This window comes from Octopus bimaculoides, chromosome 7, assembly GCF_046866305.1.
Source record: "Octopus bimaculoides isolate indiv1 chromosome 7, ASM4686630v1, whole genome shotgun sequence".
Classification (NCBI taxonomy): Eukaryota; Metazoa; Mollusca; class Cephalopoda; order Octopoda; family Octopodidae; genus Octopus; species Octopus bimaculoides.
The window spans coordinates 100,350,163-100,368,659 of record NC_142934.1 but is presented as its reverse complement, the minus strand read 5'-3'; the positions used below and the strand labels follow the sequence as shown (position 1 = coordinate 100,368,659).

Genomic DNA, 18,497 nt, shown 5'->3' with positions numbered 1-18,497 from the left:
GTAATTCTAAGATTGCTCTTTAGAGGTGCTGCCTAAATTGCTTCATCTGGAGGTAAGATATAACTCGTATAATGTCATATAAGACGTGAGCGTAGGTTTCGTGTAGAAAGAGGGAAAAAAACTGAAGTTACGAGGAGGAGCTGAAAAGTTTCTGGCTGTGGATAAAAGAAAATTCAGGAGAATCAGTTAACTATGATTTTATTCGGCATATAGATACACTTATTACAGCGGTCCTTCAGTTTTTCTAAGCGCTGTAAAATAATCGGAATGTTGGGCCTCCAGCTAGGCCTTATGCGACATCTATAAAACAAGAAACTTTTCAGCACTCCCTTGCATATGATCGAGGGAAGGAGTTATTAGATGGAGTATAAGTGAAAGAAAGCGCGATGCTGTGCCATTGAAAGGGCAAGTGAGTGTGATGGGTCGCAAGAAGTTTAGTTGAGAGAAATAGGAAAGAGACAGAGAGTGAAAAAAAAAATCCTTACTACTATAGGCACAAGGCTCGAAATTTTGGGGGAAGGGACCAGTCGATTAAATCGACCCTAGTGTTTATCAATCCCGTAAGGATGAAAGGCAAAGTCAACCCCGGCGGCATTTGAACTCAGAACGTAAAGACGGACGAAATACCGCTTAAGCATTTTGTTCGGCATGCTAATAATTCTTTTCTACTCTAGGCACAAGGCGCGAAATTTGTGGGGAGGAGGCAATTCGATTGGATCAATCCCCTTATCAACTAGTACTTAATTTATTGACCCCGAAAGGATGACAGGCAAAGTCGACCTCGGCGGAATTTGAACTCAGAACGTAAAGACAGACGACATACCGCTAAGCATTTCGTCCGGCATGCTAACGTTTCTTAATTCTTTATTGCCCACAAGGGGCTAAACATAGAGGGGACAAACAAGAACAGACGAACGGATTAAGTCGATTGCATCGACCCCAGTGCGTAACTGGTACTTAATTTATCGACCCCGAAAGGATGAAAGGCAAAGTCGACCTCGGCGGAATTTGAACTCAGAACGTAACGGCAGACGAAATACCGCTAAGCATTTCACCCGGCGTGCTAACGATTCTGCCAGCTCGCCGCCTTAGATGCTAAAATATAATGGGCTGGCGACAACGAAGGGGGAGGTTGATCGAATAGAGAAGGAGAGAGGACAATTGTGAAGGAATAAATAGTTAGTTAGAGGGTTTGAATGTTAAAGAGAAAGAGCACGGAAATGACATAGATTGAAAGAAAAAATGTGAAAGTGAAGGAAGTACATAAAGGATAGAAAATGAAGTGACACCATTGTACCTGTTGCTTTATCTATCTATCTGTTCCGATATATGCGCCTCTGTGTTTATACAATGAGTAAACTGTGCCATTGTGTGTATGTATATATGTTTGCATATAAATATGTATTTTTTATTCAGTACACATACATTGTGTGTTCGTGTGCGCGCGCGCGCGTGTGTATCAGTTCGTGTGTGTGTATATATAAATATATATATATATATATATATATATATATATATATATATATATATATATATATATATATATATATATATATGTGCGTGTGTGTGTGTGTGTGTGTGTGTATGTATATATGTATATATGTATATAACGTATACATACGTCATCCATCATGCACACATATTCACATATTTGCGTATGTATGTACGTTTCTGTATCACTTTGTGTGTTTGTGTGTTAATATAACTATATATATACTTTTTGTATATATGTAAAAGAGCGTGTGTGAATGTATGTGTGTGTATGTCCGGATGTGTATGTCCGGATGTGCCTATTCTTTCATTCACTGTACATACATGCATGCACCTACGCACAGACACACGCACACCCACACCCGAATAATCGCATTGATAAGGCTCTTAATAAAGGCAGAATACAAGAAAAAAGGGAGTAAATTCAGGAGAAGAAGGTTATAAATAAAGTCCTGAACAAGAGGGAGTGGGAGGCGGTTAAGAGATCATTTGTGAATATCTGAATTGTGGCACTTTTTAAAAGGTGGGTGTGAAAGCTTTTAGCGAGTTACGTTGTTGATTAGGTGAGGAAATATCAGGGTTAACAGAGATAGTAGGATGGTGGGGAAGAAACAAGTAGAAACACATATAGGTGGTGGTGGTGGTGGTGGTGGTGGTGGCGGTGGCGGCGGCGGTGGTGGGAGTGGTGGTAATGGTTATTCCGGTAATGGCGGTGGAGGGCGGACTGCGATGTGATGATAGAGTATATGATGGTGGCAGCGGCGGTGGTAACAGTGGCAGCGGTGGTGATATTAATGGAGATAATGGCCGTGGTGTTGGCAACGGGAAGGAGGAGGTGTTGTTTTTGTCATTGTCGTCGTCCTCCCTCTGATAATGCTTATGGTAGTGGTGAGAGTGATGATACTGCTCACGGTAGTGGTGGTATCGGCAGTACAGCGACACTAGTTTTATAATGGCGATGTTACTGATGATTGTGGACGTGGTAAGAGTATTAGTGGTAATTAGAGTCAGTAATATTGGTTGCTGTTATTGATGTTAGCTTTTGATAGATAGGTCAGCTGTAATCTAGCAGAACTATGATGATCTTCTCATCTTTTTGTTTCTTAAGCCTGTGACCATTTCTTCTTTCTGTTTTCTAAGTCTATAGGAAATCAAGAGCAACGAACGTGTGTTTCTTTTTAAGACAGTAGGGCAGTGGTTCTCAACCGGGGTCCACAAGGCCCTAGGATTCATATAAGATTTTGTTGTTGAAATTTGTCTGCAGTAAATTGATTACGCTTCAAGGTTAAGCAAAATATTTTAACAGTCTTTTTTTATAAAATTCCTAATAATATCTACTTAGAAAAATATAATAGGTGTGTTTTAAAACATTGAATGGCAGTGAGGGCCAAGCAAAGAGGAACAGGAAACAAAGTGGCCCATAGGTGAAAAATGGCTGAAAAACACTGCAGTGTGGTGTGGTGGTTGGCACTCAGTCGCTTACGACGTCGAGGGTTCCAGTTGACCCGATCAACGGAACAGCCTGCTCGTGAAATTAACGTGCAAGTGGCTGAGCACTCCACACACACGTGTACCCTTAACGTAGTTCTCGGGGAGATTCAGCGTGACACAGCGTGTGACAAGGCTGGCCCCTTTGAATTACAGGTACAACAGAAACAAGAAGAAAGAGTGAGAGAAAGTTGTGGTGAAAGAGTACAGCAGGGTTCGCCACCATCTCCTGCTGGAGCCTTGTGAAACTTTAGGTGTTTTCGCTCAGTAAACATTCACAACGCCCGGTCTGGGAATCGAAACCGCGATCCTACAACCGCGAGTCCGCTGCCCTAACCACTGGGCCATTGTACCTCCACAGTGTAGTGTGATATGAGAGAGATTAGGCAACTATTTGTACCGGATCAATTAACCACACAAGGCACCTACGATGTGTTGATGATGTTGGTGAAAACGGAGCTGGAAGTGCGCTAATGGGGTTAAAAGTAATGATTTTAGGAAACGGTTTCCATCTACGCATTCACCATCTTTTGTTTTATTTACTATTTTTTTTTTGTTGTTGTTATTATTGTTGTTGAGAATGGTGTTGCTGCTGCTGCTGCTGATTTTTGCTGTTGTCAACATCGGTATCAAAGGGTGGGGCATTTTCTATTTTTGTATTACGGCACTCCCCCCACCGCCCAATACCTTGTTTTCTTTCTTTCCTTCTTCCCCTTTTTTCTCTCTGTCGCCATCTTTGAGAGGAAATCTTTTTACACGATAAAACAAGATAAACACAGCACAGAAACATCGGGTGTGACAAGTAATTATGTAAAATAACATATTTTTTTTCTAAATGCGCAGTTTTATATGTATGCATGCGTGTGTATATGTGTGTGCATATATATATATATATATATATATATATATATATATATATATATATATATATATATACGCTTATGCCTTTACAAACATATATAAACATATATTGAACGTGTGTCTGTCACCCACCCCACCACTTGAGAATCAGTGTTGGTGTGTATTCGTCCCAACACTTAGCTGTTAGACAAAAACGACTGATAGAATTAGTTTCAGGTTTATGTAAATGAGTACTGGGGTCGATTCGTGGGATTGAAATTCTTCATCAGTATGGCCGCAGTCTAATCGCTAAAAGAAATAGAAGAGAGAAAGATATGCATATATATCTTTATATATATATATATATATATATATATATATATATATATATATATATATATATATATATATATATATATATATATATATATATATATTCTTTTATACGTTTCAGTCGAAGAAACCGACCCCAGGACTTATTCGTTGTAAACCTAGTACTTATTCTATCCGACTCTTTTGCCAAACACACCAAATTCGGTTGTCAAGCTATGGTGGTGGCGGGGAACACAGATACACACACAAACACACACACATAAATATATATATATATATATATATATATATATATATATATATATATATATATATATATATATGTCTACCAAATCCGGTCACAAGGCTTTGGTCGGCCCGAGGCTATAGCAGAAGTCACTTGCAGCAGAAGTCATGCAGTAGGACTAAACCCGGGACCATGTGGTTGGGAAGCACACAGCCACATCTCCCTCTTTCTTTCTCTCTCTCTCTCTCTCTCTCTCTCTCTCTCTCTCTCTCTCTCTCTCTCTCTCTCTGTATATATATATATATATATATATATATATACACACACACACATATATATATTGCATATATATATATATATATATATATATATATATATATATATATATATATATATACATATGTATACATATATACATACATACATACATATATACACATGCACACACTTAGATGTGTGTGCGACCGCGTGCTCATATGTGCATTTTATGTGTGCACATGTGTGTGTGCAAAACATAGATAAATACACTCTCACACGCACGCACACACTAACACACACGCACGCACATACCACATACACGCACACGCACGCACACATGCATACTGAAATAGAAACCGGAAGAAAGAGACAGAGAGAAGAAAAGAGAGAGAGAGAGGATGTGTTTGGAAAGTGAGTGCCGTATAACGACTTTCCCTATACTACTCCTGGGACGAAAAAAGACCTTGTTCTGTGTTGAAAACTGCAATATTAATTTGTTTTACGCAAAACAGAAGTTCAATTGTTCAGGAAATAACCAGCCGATAACATTGGTTTCACTAATATTTTATTTCTATTTATTTTAGAATCAAATGTTGGAAGGAGGAGAAACGTCGTTTCAGGGCGAACATTCGTTTCGTTTCATTTCAGGATGTGTCTGAACAAAATTCTCGTTATATACTCAAATGAAACAATGCCTTCTAAACCAGCGGCTCACTTAATCGCAAATAACAGTTCCATCCCAACATATTAGTGACATTTTATTCCTCCTTCGTTTTTACTGAAGGCATGCTGCTAAGTGTTTAGGATGTTGCACACACGAACTTGCGTTCGTGGTTTCGATTATTGGGGAGGGCAGTAAGACATTCGGCTCACTCAGCTATAAATGAGTAGCCTGGCGACGTACTGGCGTCTCGTTCATAGGTGTGTTGTGATCACACTCACTTATATGCAATGGAAAACTGGTATCAGCCTATGAGACCTAGAACTCAGACACAATAATATCCAGGGAACTTAGTTTCAGTAATGAGAAGAGAAAACAGCGTTTGCGTGGATTTAACTATTATTATTATTATTATTATTATTATTATTATTATTATTATTATTATTATTATGTTAGTGTTATGTGGGGCGAGTTGACGAAGTTATAAAAGCCATCTTAACTTTAATAGACTTCGCTATTTGTCCTCCTCTTTTCACTCGTCACATCTCATCCAAAGGGTGACAGGGCTGCCATCTCCTATATAAAGAACGTTTCATTTAATTGTTATGCTAACCGCATCTGCAAGGGGGCATTTGGTATGTTTCATAAAACTTTTGTAAAACAGCATGCATTTCATGAGAACAGCATAAACTCCTGGCGAGAGAAGAACAGTAGCCAAACCTCCCTCAAATAATACCCTACCATTTTCGGAATCAAAATATTGGATAGCATAACCACAGTTAGAGTATCTTTGAAATTGGGTTAAATACCAATAAAGCAACAACAACAACAAAAGCATAAATCTCTACGCATTGCAAGGATGGAGCCATTTACATGCTCACTTAACACTTAACCCTCTACGAAATGGGAGCCAATTCTCCTTCAAAAGCACACATTTTTAAAAATGGAATGAACATTTTCGATAATCTAGCCCTGAATATATTGAGTTTGAAAATAAGGGCAAAACGCTTTGGCCTGCTCGAGTAATGCTAAATTGCAGCTCATATAGTTACAAACAGTAGCAACATTCCAGAAAATAGATCTGGCTCTCCTGCTACCGTCATATAATGCTTTGCCTCGTCATTTCCAAATCCTACTTCTAAGAATATCAGAAAAGCCCCATTTACCCAGAAATGTAATAATCTGGAACGCTATTTCTTTCCACTTTTCCACTTCGGCATCAATCACAAGAAACTGTCATGGACACAAATTTACATCGATCTCACCAAACTAGATTTATGTGATCCACCACTTCTACAATTCAGCTGTTCGATAAACCGGTCACCTGGGAAATTCCACAGTAACAGTAGACTGATTTGGCCCATCGCTTTCGTTCCTACATACACACAGGCGCGTGCACACACACACACACACACACACACACACACACACACACACACATGCACATATATATAAATGTGCATATGTGTGTATGTGTGTGTAACTATATCGATATATATATATCGATATCTATCTATCTATCTATCTCTCTCTCTCTCTCTCTCTCTATATATATATATATATATATGTGTGTGTGGGGGGGGGGGGGTGTAGGTGTGTGGGTGTATTTATGTAGTCCATTTATATCGATCTATCTCTGTATATAAACATATATATATATATATATAAAGAAAAATGTCTTTTGTGTGCGTCCTGTGTGGGTGTGTGTGTGTGGGTGTGTGTGTGTGGGTGTGTGTGTGTGTGTGTGTGTGTGTAAAACACGAAGCCCTACGTCAACTTTTTTGTTTTTATAGTTTCTCTCTGAGAGAATAGTAGGAAGTATTATATATATAGAGAGATTTGGTAGATAAATGATCGACAGAGTGGAATATGGTGAATGAATTATTGGCAGCAGTCATCCAATAGTCAGGGGAGCAGACATCGAACGTTTATGGAAGGGTGAAAATAAAATAGGAAGGAAGTATACTCAGCACAAGGAGAATTGCAAAGAAAAAACAAATAGAACAATATAGAGCTGTAAAACAGCGAAAAGAGAATAAGGAAAGTAATAAAAGAGTAAAAGTTAGAGCGAATGAAAGAGAGAGAGAGAGGGGGAGGGAGGGAGAGAAACCGAGAGACAAACAGAGGGGCAAACATAGAAAAAAATCAAGAAAAGAATTGAAGAGGGACGACAGACTTTGGGGAAGGAAGTGATGTGGGTATAGAAATGTAGGAGACAAGAAATATTGGTTTCAGATTGTGGCACGGGGTCGGCAATTTCAGGGGTGGGAGCTAGTCGATTACATCGACCCCTGTCCTCAACTTGTACTTATTTTATGGAACTCAAAAGAATGAATGGAAGACAAAATCGATCTTGGTGTAATTAGAACTCAGAATGTAAAGACGGACGAAATGCTGCTAAGTATTTTGTCCGGCGCGGCAACGATTCTGCCAGCTCACAGACTTGGAGACAAGAAATATTGGTCCCAGATTTTGGCACGAGAGCCAACAATTTTGGGCGAAGGTGGAAGCCGTTTACATGGAAAACAGTGTTTCACTGGTACTTAATTTTTCGACCCCAAAAGGGATGAAAAGCAAAGTCGACCTCGGCGGAATAGGAATCCAGAATGTGAAGACGGACGAAATGCCTCTAAGCAATTTTTCCGGCGTGCTAACGTTTCTTTTCTACTCTAGGCACAAGGCCCGAAAATTTGTGGGGGGGAGGGGGCCAGTCGATTTGAACGACCCAATACGCAACTGATATTTAATTTATCGACTCCGAAAGGATGAAAAGGCAAAATCGACCTCGGTGCAATTTGATCTCAGAACGTAAAGACAGACGAAATACCGCTAAGCATTTGCCAGGCGTGCTAACGATTCTGATTACTCGCTGCCTAGAGACAGGAAGTATTGACATATGAGTTAGGGAGAATTACGTGCTGTGTGTGGGGGAAGGTGTCCACTAACATTAGTTTTCCACGTAGCATTCAGTTCAAAATTTAGAAACCTAATCAAAAGCAAGTATGTATCTTATACACATACAGATGCCCTTTCTGTTTTCAAGAAATTCTGACTGCTCTTGATAGATTCTGTCAGTTATAGAAATTAAGGCGACAACAGCATGCAAAATAAAATGAGTAACAGTCTCATACAGACCGCTCTATCCCTTGCTCGAGAAGGCAAAGTGTACATACATACATACGTACATACATACATGCATACATGCAAAAATATATGCATACTTGCATGTATACACACACATACACAAACATATTAGTCTATGTACAAATTTCCGCAAGGAACACGGATATATGACCAGGAAAGACGTACAGATTATATATGTTTATTTTTTTAATGTGTATCGCTACTTATCTTTACAGTTTCATTCGGTTTCAACTTATTTTCACATGTTTACATGTTAGCGCTCACAAATTCAAATTCTTTCTATTTCATTAAACGCTTTGTAAAACCTTGCACTTAGTAATATCCTTGTTATATCTAAAAAGTATTCATAACAGTGAAATAGATATACATATAAACATATCGCAAATGCAATGAGAGTATAACCTTACAGTAATAACATTAGCAGGGATCTCAGATCTCACTGACATGAAACATTCACATTTTTTTAGTATTTTGTCTTATTGTATAATGAGCTAAGCAATGTGCGTGTGTATGTGTGTATATATGTATGTATATATTTAAATATATATATGTATATATATACATACGCATACATGCCAATACAAATAGATAGATATTCATACACATATACATTTTTGTTTGTGTAACTAAGTTCGTGTAACTAAGTTTGTGTGTGCGTAGATTCTTGTAGGATTCTGCTCACTCATGGATGTTGTTGGTATTTTACATATGCTTGAAGGAATGATCGAAAGGATGCGAGCCAATGATGAGACAAACAGGTAGGCAGAGGGGATGAGGGTGAAGTCAGTGGGTGTGTCAAGTTTATTTGGCAAGACATTGTCTAGCTACTTGCCTAAGTGTCTTATTTCGAAACCCATAGGCACATATACATATATAGTGTCAGCATTGTAAAGACGTATACATCAAATACTTGTGTGCTAGCGAGCGAGTGTGTGTACGTGCGCGTATATTTGTGTAATGCAATGTATATATGATGTAAGCGTAGAATATGTTACTGGTTAATTAGCAACTAGTAAGCATGTGTTGAGGATCAATTGCAGAAACAATAACAGTAGCTACTTGTTGACAGCACCTAAGTATACGAAAAACGAGGAAACCTACCAAGCTAACGAGGGCGCTCGGGTTTCGAAAGAAAACGTATGGATCATTTGAATCTGACGAGATATGAGGTATATCGACTGACTTTTGGTGCACGTGTTTTGGAAACGTTAGATTAAAAGGAACAAAGACCGACATAGTAAAAGTACAAGCGATAAGACGTAAGCAAGGCCGAAAGGTTAAAAAGCTACCTTCGCAATGATGAAATCTTGAGTTCGATCCCACTGTGAGGCATCTCCTCTAAAGGCTTTTTTTTTTTCTTAAATAGTCTGAAGTGATTTGGGCGTGAAATTGGGTTAAGTAAAACTGTGAAAACCCTTCAGCTGTGCATAAAAGACAAAGAACCAGACTTGTCACGCCGATTTTCCTTGCGGATTTACATTAAGTGTATCAATGTCTATGGAATATTCAGCCACTTATACTAAAATTCAGTTAGTAGATATTGCAATCAATCAAACAGCTGAAAGAGCCTTTGTCGAAACTGAAAGAGGATTCATCTAAGCAATAGACAAGTACAGGAGGGTGTATCAGATATTCTTTTTATCGTTTACTAATGAGGAAGGGCAAAGCCCTTGATCATTTTCAGTGCCTACGCGACTACCGGGTGGGACAGCTGAAATCTAACGTGAATACCTACATCAGAGTAGAGTCTAATAAGGGCGCCTAAGACCGGGTGAGGGATTTGAACTTCAGAAAAAGAATTTCTCTAACAAATAACACAAGGAATATTACCCCTCCCTCTAATGATTTCGCCAGTTCACGCCCGAGTTTCGTACGTTATTTTATTAATCGCGGAAGGAATAAAAAGCAAAGATGACCCCCGGTAAGAATTGAACACAGAATGCAAGGAACCGAAGTAAATGCCGCAATGTATTTCACTCGACGCTCTAATGACTCTGCTGGAGAAAACGAGTTCATCTTTCATGTTATATTCTATTTGGTTCTAAAACGAGAGATACTAGCAACTTAATCAAACTCTTTCTTTCTCCCTTTCCTTCTCTCTGTCTACTTGTCGCTCACGCTCCCCCTCTGTCCCTCTGGCCCTCTCTTCATATACCATGCTTACAGGTGGGGCCGTCATGAACCTCCACGAGAAAGTCTAAAGATTTATGATTGTTTTCTAGGTAAGGAGCAGTGTTTCTTTTATGTTACTTTCTGTTGGTTTATTAAGTTTTCTTTACCGTTTCTCTCATCTCCCAAGCTCACCCTTAAGGCATAGTATCAATTTAATCTTTTGGTGGAAGAACAGGAAGGAGAATAGGATCAGAAAATGTCCACACACTGGTGATCCTGTGTGGCACATGTATAGAGGCCCTCCTCTGAGCCCTTAACTTCAACACCGTCTTCTACTATTTGATCCATAACTGACGCCCCTGACAATTACTAGAACACTCTATGCAGACCTGACAGTTTGGAGCAATCACAATATATATATATTGATTCTTCATATAAAGTCAGCGGATCATGATGATGTAGCTGATTGAATCGACGGTACTGCTTGATTGATAATTCGTTTAATATACTTTAGAATTTTGAGAAGATGTCAGTCAATTTTAAGGAACCGTGTACAAGATGAATATTTCATTTTATCGAACTTCGAAAGAAGGGAATGTGAAGCTGACATCGGTAAGATTTTAACGCAGTGCTCAGAAGATCAAAACAAATACCACAAAGTAGATTACCTAATGCCCAAGTGGCTCAAACAATTCGCAACATAGATTATTACTAATAATACTTAATATGTTCTATTAAGCTTGGGAGATTGTGGGTTTATGATGCTCACTCGCTTTCCAAAGGTAATTAAATTCGGGGTCTCTGTTTGCCTTGTGAGACTAAGGATCTGCACCTGGAATGTTCATCTCAGAAGTGTTTACCCATGCAAGAATTTATTTTATATGGGAAACCAGCAGTTGTTCATATAAGCAGGTCTCCCCTCTTGATATTACAGACGTTACCTAAGGGAAAGGCGAAGGACGGGATAGCTTAGGGACTCTGTTGCTAAAAGTGTTTCTATCAGAGAAAAAATGCAAATATTAATATCATAAAGTATCCCATATGGCATTCTTACAATTCCGCTAATATACTTCATTAGACTAGTATTAATTTATTTATCAAGCCCAAAAGTATAAAAGTCAAATTTTATCAGGATGGAATTTGAACTCGGATTAGCGAAAATCGAAATAAATGCTGCAAGTAATTGTTATCCAACATTTTGGCAAGTCTTTTTAGATGAAGGATTATTGGCAATGAAATAAATACTCTCTCTAAAGGATTTTTGAGTCAAAAACAAAAAAGAAATGCTTGTAGCATGCCGGTATCATATTATTCTCTTAGATACTCAACATCCACAACAGCGTAATAATTTCGTATCCGCAAGAAATGAAGAATTTTAATATATTATGGCAGTCATCCGTTTCCCAAGAGCATTAATGACGCAAGTGAAGTGAACTTCATCATAGCGAAAATCGAAACCGAGTTGCTGTTTTGGCCTATAGCATTTTTCTTTTTTCTTCATTCTTTTTTAATTTTTTTTTTCTGCTATGCCTTTAGCTCTACGCCGTTAGCAACAATATATTCATAATAATAAATATCCCATTGCGACCTAATGCTATTATAAAGAAGATTGATGTTGATGGTATTTCCCAGAAGTGCCGACTGCTCACATTCCATTTGACTGGCAGACTTTGGCACACAAGGAAAACAATACAAGTGTTAGAAGAATGACAAGTTTGGCAGAAGTCTGTTCTTGGAAATATGTCAGAAGCTTGACAAAAGATATGCTGTGAAATAGTTTAAACATAACCCGAAGAAAATAAGTGAAAACTATTAAATCTAAATCCTCTGGGACTAGTTCAGCTGAACAGATCATATGCTGCAACCCAACAGACCAAAAAGTAATATACAAAGTTCCACTAAAGAGAAATATCTCCTGATATGGCTACACTCAATTCGTATCCAAAGTGCAAAGAAAGTGGGACAAAGGTGAAACATGTGCAAGTTAAAACAACTGATGGTAAAATAAAAAGCATATTGGTACCACCTATGGGTGTAAGGAGATTGGGGTGTAGAAAAAATAGTACACCCTCACTCCTTATAACTGACAAACCCCATATGTATGTATGAATGTATATATATGTATGTGTGTGTGTATATATATATGTATGTGTGTATGCATATATGTGTATATATATATATATATATATATATATATATATATATATATATATATATATATATATATATGCATATATATATAATACAGGCTATACATAAAATGTCGTACGTACACGCACAAGCACACTGACGTACATTATATATATATATATATATATATATATATATATATATATATATATATATATATATACAGAGGGGGAGATGGGGGGGAGGTAGTAAGTACAAGAGTTCAGGGATTTATTAAAGATAGAAATTGAATTTACAACAATTATTTATATTTATTTATTCCACAACTGGTGTTACCGTCCTAGACTTTTTAACAGGTACAAATTCTTGGACTAAGTTGAGTCACGTGACTTAGCCTCCATATCGCTCTCTCTCTCTCTCTCTCTCTCTCTCTCTCTCTCTCCTCAAATTACAAATTCATTATTCACCTAAGATAGCTATTTTTACAGTTCGTATGAATATCGGTCATTTATTACTGGCTCTGTACTGAAAAGAATATTTGGCTTCAAAGAAAGATGGAAATATCTGGAGTTTTTACTGAAGACAAACTAACCAAAGAACTAAACAGCAAATGAACTGTCTAAACTGAATAATCCTTTCCTACTGAAGGCGCAAGGCCTGAAATTTGGGGGACTGGTTGATTACATAGACCCCAGTGGTACTTAATTCATCGACCTCGAAAGGATGAAAGCGAAGTCGATCTCGGCAGAATTTGAACTCAGAACGTAGCGACGAGCGAAATACTGCTAAGCATTTCGTCCAACTTGGTAACAAAGGATTCTTATAGCTCGCCGCCTTCTCGAGAATGAATAATATTTATTTCTTTATTGTCCACAGGGGGGGGGGGCTAAACATAGAGGGCACAAACAAAGACAGACAAAGGGATTAAGTCGATTACATCGACACCAGTGCGTGACTGGTACTTATTTAATCGACTCTGAAAGGCTGAAACGCAAAGTCGACCTTGGCGGAATTTGAACTCAGAACGTAGCGACGAGCGAAATACCGCTAACCATTTCGTCCAACTTAGTAACTAACGATTCTTACAGCTCGCCGCCTTCTCGAGCATGAATAATATTTCTAAAAGAAATGTGTAGCCCTACACACAGACACGTGGGGATGGGGGGTTCTTTGGCGATTCAAAAGGAAGCCAAAAGAATACCATAATGGTTTCAAACTTTTTAAACTCATCTTTTCTCTTTTATCTTGTTTCAGGCATCTGACCGTAGCCATGCTGGGGCACCGCTTTGAAGGGTTTTTAGTCGAGCAAATCGACCCCAGGACCTATTTGCCTTAAGACCTGGTAGTTTTTCTATCGGTCATTTGTCGAACCGTTAAGTTACGGGTATGTAAACACACCAACAGTGGTTGTCAAGCGGTAGAGGGAGACACAAAGACACACACACACACACACACACACACACACACACACATATATATATATATATATATATATATATATATACGACGGGTTTCTTTCAGTTTCCGTCTACCAAATCTGCTCACACGGCTTTTGTCGGCACGGAGTTATAATAAAAGACACTTGTCCAAGGTGCCACGCAATGGGACTGAACCCGGAACTACGTGACTTGGAAGAAAACTTCTTACCACACAGCCACGCCTGGTGAAGAAAGAAAAAAAAATCACGTGGACGCGAAGTCTTTTCTCAACACATTAATAAAGTGCGAGCGAGCAAAAAGTTTCACTATTAGTGTTTCTGGGTAGGTAGGCGTGTATGCTGGAATTTTGATAACAACTAGGGTAGAATAAATTCGTCTGCACAACACATACAGATGACAACACATACTCTATATTTTTCCAAGAGTCTTAGGGTCAAATATAGACGAGAGCTCAATGTCAATTAATTTAAATTTCTGTTTAGCTAAAACTCAATTAATTGTTATGCATGTGGTTAATAGGTGATTACTTTAACATCACAGATATTGTATTACTTGTCCAAAGACAGCAAATCGTATTTGTCTGACACTATTTAGCGATGTGGTTTCAAAAGCTTTTGTAAGTTGATTCTCTTCAAGCAATGTCAAGTATTGTTGATTGCTGTAAGACCCTGTACACATTCAACGTTCGTGTGATCAAAGAGGTACAGCTTTAAATAAATACTCCAATTGTTGTTTTTTTTTCTTTGACTCTATCATATCTCTCAGCATTAAAACATTCAGAGTAAACACACAAAAAAAAAACAAGAAGAACAATAAAACGAAAAAAAATAATCCTCTTACCTGTACCATTCCAGACCCTTTGTATAATGTCTGTCGAAGAAATGGGGCTCTGGTCCAGGTGCTCTAATATCCGGGTGTAATCGTAAAAATTCCAACAAGGCTCGTGTACCCCCTTTCTTTACTCCAATGATTATAGCCTGGGGCAGTTTTTTTGACACTCCATCCCGAATAGTTACAATCCGCGAAGAGAAAGATTTAGGAGACAACTGCTCCTGATGAACATCTCTCAAAATGTTCTTGCTGTTGTTATTGTTGTTCTCAATACTTCTTTCTTTAGTTGCTTCTTTATCACATTCTTTCACTTTTTCATTCTCTTTCTCTCTTTCTTTCTCTTCATCCCACCACTCTTCCTCCTCTTCCTCCTCCTCCTCTTCGACCCTCTCCGCGTCCGTCTCGACCGCCTCTTCCCCCACTGCTACTCCATCATCAACTTTCTTAGCTTTCTGTCCTTCCGTATTTGCTATGTCATTTTCGCTCTCCAGACCACTGACCTTATCAATTATTCTATCCTTGTACTGACCAACATTGTCAACGCTGTACACGGATTTCACCCCATATTCTGCCTTGTTGTCATCCACTTGTCTGAAACTGATTACGTCCTCCATCTTGTGTAGCCAATCATTAGTTATAGACTTTGTCTTCATTGTACCGTTGCCCTCGTCACTACCACCTCTTTCAATATTATTATTATTATTATTATTATTATTATTGCTTTCATCATCATCATCATCATCATCATCATCATCATCATTATTATTATTATTATTATTATTATTATTATTATTATTACTATTACTACTACTGCTACTACTAATATAAGTATTAACGTTGTTGTTGTTGTTGTTGTCTCTGTTCGTGTTGTTATCGACAAAGGGATTTGACAAATCCATATTTTCAAATCTGTCTTCGTTATCAGCTAATGAGGAGAGATGTGTTTTGTGTCTGCGGGATTTCTGAGAGGGCACCAGACTTGAAACTAAAGATTCACTTATTGCACTTCGGCTGTTGACACCAGACAACGGTCCAGCAAATTGAAAATGAACGGGATAGGTCTGCTGACTCCGGAGAGATTGTGGAGGTTTAAAAGTCTGTAAAATGGGAATTTGGATGGAGTCTGCGAGTAAAGACTGTACAGTAGCGTTTACGGGATTACTTTGTAATTTAGGCTTCATTTGGTCCCTGTAAAGGTTCTGGGAATTTTTATGTCTTTTCTTCCGTTGATCATGGAATTTTGCCGTTCGAAACGTTTTCCTAAGTAAGTTGAGCACCGATAAGTTGGTGGTATCTGCTATAGGCATGGACGGTGAAGTCGAGGAACGGAACCGGAAGAAGCGAGATGATAGTGATGATGATGATGATGACGACGACGACGACGAAGGTGATGACTGTGGTGATGGTGTTGTTAACACGGGAGGGATTTCTGAAGACAGCTTAGCATTATTGAATGAAGCCTGTGATAATGATGATGATGATGATAATAATGATGATGATGATGATGATGATGACCTTTCCTGACCAGTGAGTTGTGATTGGAGAGAAAAGTGGGTTTTGTTGTTTTCATTGACGCGACCGCGGTCAACGTACTCTGATACGCCACCGCCGTCTCCCCCATCTATTTTAGTCGTATCTTGTATTCGATTCCAAGGTCGACTGCGATTACCAATGAAGCCCTTTTGCCAAAGATACTTGCCGATTCGTCGATTGCGAACACGTGATGGCCCCCTAATTAACGATGCTATGTACTTGTCTTGCAGGTCTAGATGCCGTTGTAACCATAATTTTCGCCATGGCGGCATTGTTGTTTTTGGTAACAACATCGTCAGCAGTAATGCTCTTCGAAGCGGTGATTTCGATTCTAATTTTGATGGTGGAGTTGATGGTGGAGGTGCTTCTTTGCGCAATAATGGAGATTTTCTTTGTTGAGTTCCTTGCATCCCAATTAACGATGCTATGTACTTGTCTTGCCATTCCAAATGCCGTTGTAACCATAATCTTCGCCATGGCGGCAGCGATGGCGGTATTGTTGTTTTTGCTAACGACATCATCACAATTGATGCTCTTCGAAGTGGTGGTTTCGGTTGTGGTTTTGACGGTGGGGGTGATGGTGGGGGTGCTTCTTTGCGCAATAATGGGGATTTTCTTTGCTGAGGTACTTGCACTTTACCCCAACTGTTGGTGGTGTTGCCACGAACCCCATATCTGTGCTCAGAGAATGCATTGGGGCTTGGTAAATCCCCAACAGATATTATCCGTCCTTCAACCATAAATAGCCGGGTGTCGTAAGCGATAAGAAGAGTGTAGATGAACGCACTTAAAAATCCGCTGACCATAACGAACCTGATAAAAAGATTGCGTATCATCTACATAACTGAACGGATAAACTGTAATCCCAGTTTAATCCAGGCGATATCATATCGGAATGTTAATCCTTCTATAGTTGCTTTTCTTTTATAGCTGTTGTGAAAAATTTATTAATTGGCTGTTAAATGTGACGTCAGAGAAATTTTCAAAGATTCTTTTGGGTTCTCACAGAATTTTCCTACTGCGGTCGTACGATAGCATCAGCGGTGGTAGTAGTAGTAGTAGTAGTAGTAGTAGTAGTAGTAGTAGTAGTAGTAGTAGTACTTGTTATTTTTATTGTAGTTTTTTTTATGGCGAATACTGTTAGTGATCTCAAAAATTTTGTGTACTAATTGTCGCTGCAGTTCTGCTGTATGATGTCGCTGTAACTTTTGTTGTTGTTGTTGTCGTTGTTTATTTCTTACTGTGGTTGTTGTTGTTGTTCAGTTTTTTTTATTATTGTTGTTATAATTATTTCAATGTTTCTTCTCGACACTGTTGTCGTTCTTATTTAACCCCAAGTCAGCCTCGATCGAGCAGACCGATGATCAAGGGTATTCCAGTTACTAACATCCCTGTTAGTTTTACTTTCTTATCACTTCGTAAATGAATGCGACCTTTTTTTTGTTCTTAAGAAACAGGAGATTCGAGGGAGTTAGTTGATGTTTTTTGCAGTCCGAAGAAAGCGAACAGAAGACCTCGCGCTCGGGTTGTTCTGCTGCTTCAGTAGTTTGAACATTACCAATTTAATCCGGGGATACAGCAAAGATATTATTGCATCTCTTTTAATCCGTCATCCCTGAGGCTTACAAGTTAAACCACTTCATATAATCTAGATCCTTAACTTCACATGGGACCGTCCGTCTGTCTTTCCCTTTTTAACTTTCTATGCAAGCTATTATTCTTCTCTTTTCGATTCATTCATTTGTCTATTTTCCTTCTTTTCCTCCGACGCCTTCTCTTAGACCACCTTCTCTCAGAGCGTTTTAATTCAATATGTTTGCATCAAGCCTGAAGTAATGAAAAAATATGTAAAGAATTTAGACACAGAAACCAATGCATAAATAATTAAGCATACACACATATATGCATCCAAGCATGCGTATATGTATATAGGTAAATAGGTTTAAACACACACACACACACACACACATATATATATATGTATGTATGTATATGTGTGTATATGTGTGTA

General features: G+C 38.5%; 1 protein-coding gene across 3 annotated transcripts in view; it reads right to left on the bottom strand.

Annotated features, from left to right (window-relative positions):
- LOC106868422 (uncharacterized) overlaps positions 1–18,497 on the bottom strand; it is a 149,738-nt gene that overhangs the window by 122,580 nt on the left and 8,661 nt on the right. For all 3 annotated transcript variants that reach the window (XM_052969828.2, XM_089355757.1, XM_052969829.2), the window contains exon 2: positions 14,963–18,313. In XM_052969828.2, the coding sequence (XP_052825788.2) occupies positions 14,963–17,322 (2,360 nt within the window). In that variant the 5' untranslated portion in view covers positions 17,323–18,313. The remainder of the gene's footprint in view (positions 1–14,962; positions 18,314–18,497) is intronic.